At 38.8% G+C, this 7,186-nt stretch overlaps 1 protein-coding gene across 3 annotated transcripts in view; it reads right to left on the bottom strand.

The window, feature by feature from the left end:
- kcnab1a (potassium voltage-gated channel subfamily A regulatory beta subunit 1a) overlaps positions 1 to 7,186 on the bottom strand; it is a 122,754-nt gene that overhangs the window by 74,739 nt on the left and 40,829 nt on the right. Inside the window, exon 1 of one of the 3 annotated variants that reach the window (XM_014012817.1) lies at positions 2,730 to 3,626. The exons of the other annotated variants lie outside the window; for them this stretch is intronic. Within the exon in view, the coding sequence (XP_013868271.1) occupies positions 2,730 to 2,938 (209 nt within the window). The 5' untranslated portion in view covers positions 2,939 to 3,626. Of the gene's footprint in view, positions 1 to 2,729; positions 3,627 to 7,186 lie in introns of those variants that run through there. 3 annotated transcript variants of the gene reach the window in all.

Genomic DNA, 7,186 nt, shown 5'->3' with positions numbered 1-7,186 from the left:
CATTAAATCAAGGAGTTATTTATTTAAATACCATTTCTTGAAGGGATGCATGTTGCCAGCTGTAGCATTTATACCAAAACTCTTGTTTTATGTTACGTAATGATAAAGTTGTAGTTGTTTTGGTCAAACTGTATGTGCAGATGCATCWCTTGATTAATTAGAACTCAGAGCAGGAGCTGCCAATGACTGTAAGCCACTACATCAGATTTTACCTCAGTATCAGACAACTGACCCATTATTCAGCATTTTTGTGGTTTCCTAAATTGGATCAGCCGAGGTGACCATCTTAAATCRCACACAATGAGGAATTTCAAAACTTTCCTCACCAACCGTCCAGTTCGTGAAATACTTTGCTGACAAACAACCAGGGTTGTCTTGAGCTCAATGAGTAGAGCTCAGAGCATGTGTGTGTTTAGCATGTGGCAGCCATCTTGAATTGGATTGACTTAAAGAGTTAATCAGCTTACTAATCATTTGTCTTTGAAATCTGTCGTGTCAAATGAGACATTTTGACAAAGACAAACGAGTGCACACAAAGAAAAAGAGGGGAAAAAACTATCATCCACCTTTTGCCTCTTAGTGTCAGACAATAATGAATAAATACAATAAGTGCTAAACTACAAAAAAATCATTGTGTTTCTGAAAGCTGTAAGTCAGAGTGAATGACAGCAGAATGACATTGTCAGTTCTGACAGATGTTACTAATCTTGTTTCTGCAGAAACAGAATAAAAAACATCACATTTTCCATTTGTTGCTTTGAATGTAGAATAAAAGCAATGACTGTCATGTTCTTATAGAAAAAAGAAAAGGGCACCATTAACATGCTTATATAACAGGCTGTCAGTAGTTTAGTTTAGTTTTTTTTCCTTCTGTATTTCAATGTAACCCTTCCAACACACCCAAACCTGTCTCCTCCAGCAGCTGACTCGTATTACAGGAGACGTTACACCTGTCTCAGAGTTCAGACATGTGATATAAAKTCAGCCTTTAAAGGCCTGACACAGCCAAAGCCACACAATGTCTCAGGCTTTATTCATGTTTATGATACAAGATGAGAACCAGCGGCTTTATTTAAAACATGAAAAATGAAATTCAAAAACCAACTTTCATTTATTCAAATGCAGCTACTTTTTCCAAGTCTTGTTTGCTACACAATTATTTTAATTCTTTTTTTTATGAAAATTTGAAAAACAGGACAAACAACAAGATGCCTTTTTTGTGTTTTTAAATGAAAAAAATTACATGAATATCTTTGCATCAATAAGTCATTTCATCTGAGACTGATCTTTTTTTTTTTTTGTTAAAAAAATACTGCACATCTCCGATTTTTATCCACTGCTGTGAAAGTGTCTGTTTCAGTAAAGCTGTTTTTATTTGTCACATTATGAATTTATATCACGGTCACTAATATTTAGACAACATTTGTGGTGCAATCTGTCACCGTCTCATCCCTCGCTACACACGACTCAAAGCAGTGCACTAAAGCCTGACAGACGGTCATCTCTACAGCTGGAAGAAAAAAATAAATAAAAAAAACAAAAACAAATCAAAGTTCTGAGTAAGAGCCTCGGCTCGAAGCTCTGAGAGTCAAGAAGTGAGCGGAGCTGCGGCACCGTGGAGGTCAGCTCCGACTCAGACGCTCTGCCCACACTGCAGAGCTGCTGTCTCACCAAACCGCAGAGGTAAAAGCAAATAATAAGTCTTTAAGGTGTGTGGGAGAGGAGCAGAGGAAGAGGGTGCAACTCCATTCAACTGAAAACACACTCTGTGTTTCAGAAACAGATCAGAATCACTGAAAAACACAAATTCATGAGAATCAACATGGTTTCTATCACCGCCATGAAAAGCAGGCAATGATGTGTTTATTTGTCTGTCTGTTAGCAAAACATCTCATGAACAAGAGAACAGATTTTGATGAAACTCTCAGAAAATAACTATTCGATATAATGAACTGATTGACTTTTGGAGTCAACCTWTTGAAGCGGAGTGCCTCAGCTGGTTGACTCGAGCAAACAGAAAATTGGTTATAAAACAGTTTTACATGTGATGAGTCACAAATTATTCCTCTTTTTTTTGTTTATTTGGCACGCCAGGCAGCAGGTGATTTGCATTCCTTCAAGAAATGCTACTTTTATTATTTCTAGAAAAAACTGTAAATCAGGCTATTGAGCCTGCACACATTTCTCATTAGCTTTAAATTTCACCATTAAACTAACTTCACAGTCAGTCTCAATATGTTGTAATCCAACAAACTTTGCAAAATAAATCAATTATCTATATGTATTATATACAATGTGTGTAAATCCAAATGATAAACAGCTGCATCATGAGCAGTTACCAAACCTCTTTAAATTAATGTAGATTCAACTGTTTTTTTTTTCTTTTGGTTGATAAATAATTTCTGACTTATTACAAAAGCACCAGAGCAGGTAAACTTTAAAATATATGTGAGATAATTTAGGCCTTTTAAACTTGTTTTTAAACATATAAACTTGATAAAAGACGTGATAAAACAACAGTGTCGTTTATTTGTAAGGTGAAAAATAAAATGAGGAGGAAAGAAAAGTATCTAAAACAAATGTTTTCCAATGTTTTTTTTTCTGTTTTGTCAGTGAATCCAGCACACACACACACACACACACACACACACACACACACACACACACACACACACACACACACACACACACACACACACACACACACACACACACACACTCACACACACCTGTACTTCATGCCTGTGTGTTTCCCCGTGGACTCCTTCAGGGAGATGTGGCGTGGGGTGAAGGAGCCGAAGCTGCGGGCGATGATGGCCACGGTGCGGAACTTGGCCCTGGCCTGGTTCACCACGTTGGGGCTGGTGGTGCTCTGCTTGCTGTGGTCTCCATTCCCCCTCTTCAGGTTGTGGTCTGTGCAGGCGATGGACACCTGCATGGCTGCGCTTCAGCGGATGTGGCCGGAGCGGAGGAGAGGAGAGAACTACAGATGGGACAGGACTCAGAGGGCTGCYGGGGAAGTTCAGCTCTCTCCTTTTTGTTTTGAAATCGTGTTCAGGTCCTGCTGCTCGGGAAGCTCTTGGCTGTGTCCTCACGGGTCAGGTCATCTCCAAAGCTTCTTCACGTGCATCACTTTTTTCTCCTTTTTGTTTTTGTTTATTTTTTGTTGTTGTTTTCTGAYGCTCAGATCAAACCTCCCATTGTCAGTCTTTGTAAAAGAGCAAGTCAATCATCAAAAGCTTTGGGGGAAGAGAAGAAAGAAAAGACAAAGACTCCTCGGTTGCTTTCAGGAGCCCCCGTTTACTCCATCCTCCTCCTGAGAGTTTCCTCTGATGCTGAGCGTCAGCATTAATTGTTTTTCTTTTTTCTTCTTCTTCTTCTGTCAGGGTTTCAGCTGCAGAGGCAGAGATGATGCAGAGGAACAGCAGAGATGTGAGCCGGGCGATGCGCTTCTCTGCTCTGACTGTGGGAATGGTGTGCGAGTGATGGCATGAGAGAGAGAGAGAGGAGAGAGGGGAGAGGAGAGGAGGGTGAGGGAGGGAGCAGGGTCAGAGACCGGATAAAGAGACAGAAGGGTGGGGGATCACTCTCTGATCCTGAAGGGTGCACCACCACACTTCTGTCCTCTGCACTTCTTCCTGCCTTCTTTCCTCATGTGCTGATGTTAATGTGGGTCACCCCCCACACACACACACACACACACACACACCTCCACCACTTAGGTTGTATTTGTTCTGTGTTTGATGCTCAGATCCTCCTCTTGTTGTTGTTTCTCTCAGCAGGGCAGCTCCATCACACACAGAACAGCTTCAGGGATCTGAAAGCAGCTTTTTTTCTCCCTCTAAAAACTCTCTCCCACTCGCTTTCAGCTGRTGACTGTTTAGCTGTCCTCCTCCTCCTCCTCCCCCCTCGTTGTTCCTTTCACCTGTCACTCTTTAAACTSTTTTTTTYCYYCYKKWAAAAACCCAGACATCAGTCTTCCRCTCGCTATGAAAGCTGCACAAGATTTTCTTTCTTATTCCTGCCAACCGTTCATTYTTCATACAAGTGATACTTTAAARGGACAGTTCAGATCRTTAGAAGTGGGGTTTCATGAGAAGGTTGTGAACAATTAATGTCTCACCTGGTGTAGACAGCACTTTGGAGAACTAAAAGGATTAATACAGACTCAATTGATGAGCTAGTCTGAGTGAATGGCTGCAGTTTATGCTGACTCATTAACTATGTTTACATGCACAAAATGTTTTGATCGGATTGAAATGTATTCAGMTTAAATAATCCGAATGTACAGTCTACATGGACACTATCCGATCATTACAAGTGTTTACATGCACCTGACTTTTATTCAGAATAAAAGTCCGTACATGCGCAGTGTTGTAAACTTTCAGCTCTACTTACGTGTTACAAATGTAAACAAAGCTCCTCTGTGCGCTCAGGATGGACCCGTGTCAGCTTTTAATAACGGTAGAGACGTCGTTACTCCTCGGTTGAGCTGCAGGTGAAGCAATACGTGTTTTTTAATTTTATTTTTTGCGAAGCAACATCTGCTGTTTGTCTCCTTTTACATCTGTTAAGAAAGTATGGAGGAAAAGCTACGTGCAGCGCAGCGCAGCTRGAAACTAGTGCTGCTGCCCCGCCTCCTCTAACCGGGTGGATAAAGTCAGAAGACCTGCACACTCAGGTCAGTTTTCTACAATCAGAATAAGATGATCCGATTAAGTGTTTACATACACGTCATTACGATTATCAATCGGCATAACCCACCCCTCTCATTCGGTTTAAAAATTCATTCGGATCGAGCTCAGTTGGATCAGAATAATCCGAACGGGCTGTTTACATGATGCATTTTTATTCCGAACGGCCGTTTAATCCGATTACTTATGTCCATGTAAACGTAGCTAMTGTTTCATTTCCTCACTCTCATGTTTTGTTTTTATTATGTTTTGTTTTTATCTGCTCCAGTGTTTTAGGTTTGTATTGTTTGTTTGTTGTTCGTGCTGCATCAACACTTAATTTTAGAAAATTAGTACTTTGTTTTTATTGTTGTTGTTAATGTTAAACAGTTGTGGCTAGATAACTAATCATGCATGACAGTAGCAACATTTACATGGACGTAAGTGGTCAGTTTAAACAACCGATTGGGATAAAAATGCATCATGTCACATAAATGATACTTTCAGGTTTTTTAATCTGAGTACATTGCAATACGTTTAAATAATTTTACACATGTAAGCACAGCGAGTGAAGCTTTGTCTGGAACGTTCAGGTGCATTTTGGCACAGTGCCAACCTGCCGACCACAGATAACTAATTGTTTCAGATTATTAGTCATTAAGAATTACAAATAATTTGGAGTTCGTTGTTTCAAAATTAAATATGATTCAAACATTTGAGACAATTGTCAAACTTTAGGAGTGAACCTCTCACCAAGGTCACCCTAAGGTCTGTTCAGAAAACAAAAGAGCTCCAGATTAAATTCCACAGGTCTCAGTTAACATATTAAATGTCAAAGTTCATCACAGCACGTCAGAAGAGTCACACCAGACAACTTATGAAAGATTTTTTTTGTCTCTAATAATAAAAGTTGTATATTTGAATCAATTTGTTAGAATTGCAATGTGCTCATGCCTAAAGGAAGCTTCCAGTTGATTTTCTCAATCCCATCTTTAACGTAGATGTCTTAAAAAGTTCATAAATTGCCAAAAATGTCATAGTGTGACAGGGCCTTAACAAGTGACTTAAAAAATACTTTTTTTTTTCAAATAAAAAATGACAGCATTACTTTGGTTTGTAACTGTGCACCTAAATAACATAAAACTTTAAGATGATTAAGTTTAGGCAAAACTGTTTGATCTCAATGAGCAGAGATATAAATAAACATTAAAACACAACTGTACAGTGTGGAGACGGATTTCTTTTTCTCCTCTCTCAAAACATTTCACTTTTGATTCACTTCCAAAAAAGTCCTCACAGAAACATTTTCTCTAACCTTTTTAGAAAATTCAGTTAACCTTTAACAAGCTGCCAACACAAAGTAATGTCCATTTTGGAAAGCTGTGTGTGTGGTTCTTTTTTATTTATTTATTTATTAATTATTTTTAGCTCAGCTACGGAGCATTGCCTCTGAAGCATTAAACTGTTTGAGAAAAACGCTTTTAGTTTCCTGGAAGTTTGTCACTTGAAGGACAGCTACACTCAACTTTTAACGTAGTTTTTGTTGGTCCAACGGTTRGGAAGTGTGGAACAAAGTTCGTTTACAGATCTTTGATTACTTTAAGAAAATTATGGATCCTGACTTTAATTTCACCTTCAAATTATCTACAAATTTGCATCTCTGTGTTATTCATTATGTCATTTTATCAATTAAAATGTGTGAGTCTTACAGCATGATTTGGAATARTGTGTCCACTAAAAGATAAATTGATCTAACAGTTCATGCAAGTGTTAAAAAAGCAGATTAAGTGCAGTCAGCTGAGAATGAGTTTATATCAAATCAATTTTCTCTRAAAGCTGCAACACACCGCACATCCAAGCCCAGAGGAAGCTACATACAGATTGTTTTTTATGGAGCTCAAACAGAAGAATYGAACTCACAGAAACAGAGGAGAGAGTCTCTCTCAGTCCACCCTCCAATTTACAGTATCTGCCACCTAACTGAGCCTTACTTACAGCTTCAGATCACAGCTAATGGAAAAGCAGCTCATTCTAGATCAATATCACTTTTCTCCAAGGAGAGAACCACTGATCCTAACTAATTCCTGATAAGAAACTAGAGCAGCTTCAACCCCCTTTCCTTCAGAGTGGAAATGTGTTTACAAAGTGTGGTACTTCAAACTGAACGCATACTGATTCACTTAAACTGTGTCCAGGAGAATAAATTTAATGTATTTATTGCATACTGCCAGTGGCAAAGGGAGCGCAAGGATGTTTTTTTTGCTCATGTCTGCAGGGCCGGCCCTAGTCAATTTGGCGTCCTAGGTAAGACGGTGCCCATTTTGGGTGTGTGGTCCTGTGTTTTGTTGGTGTATATTTAATATACTTCTAATAGCTATTTCAATCTTTCTATCTTTCTAATTACTTCTCTCTGTTTTTCTCTCTGTCTCTATTTTCTCTTCACTTAAAAATTTAAAAATGAAAATTGTAAAGTTTGAGATGCTCTTATGCAGCTTTCAGTTTAAAGATTGGAA

Source organism: Austrofundulus limnaeus, unplaced genomic scaffold (genome assembly GCF_001266775.1).
Source record: "Austrofundulus limnaeus strain Quisiro unplaced genomic scaffold, Austrofundulus_limnaeus-1.0 Scaffold95, whole genome shotgun sequence".
In the NCBI taxonomy this organism is placed as follows: domain Eukaryota; kingdom Metazoa; phylum Chordata; class Actinopteri; order Cyprinodontiformes; family Rivulidae; genus Austrofundulus; species Austrofundulus limnaeus.
Note: the sequence above shows the minus strand (reverse complement) of the source record. Positions and strands in the feature narration are given on the sequence as shown.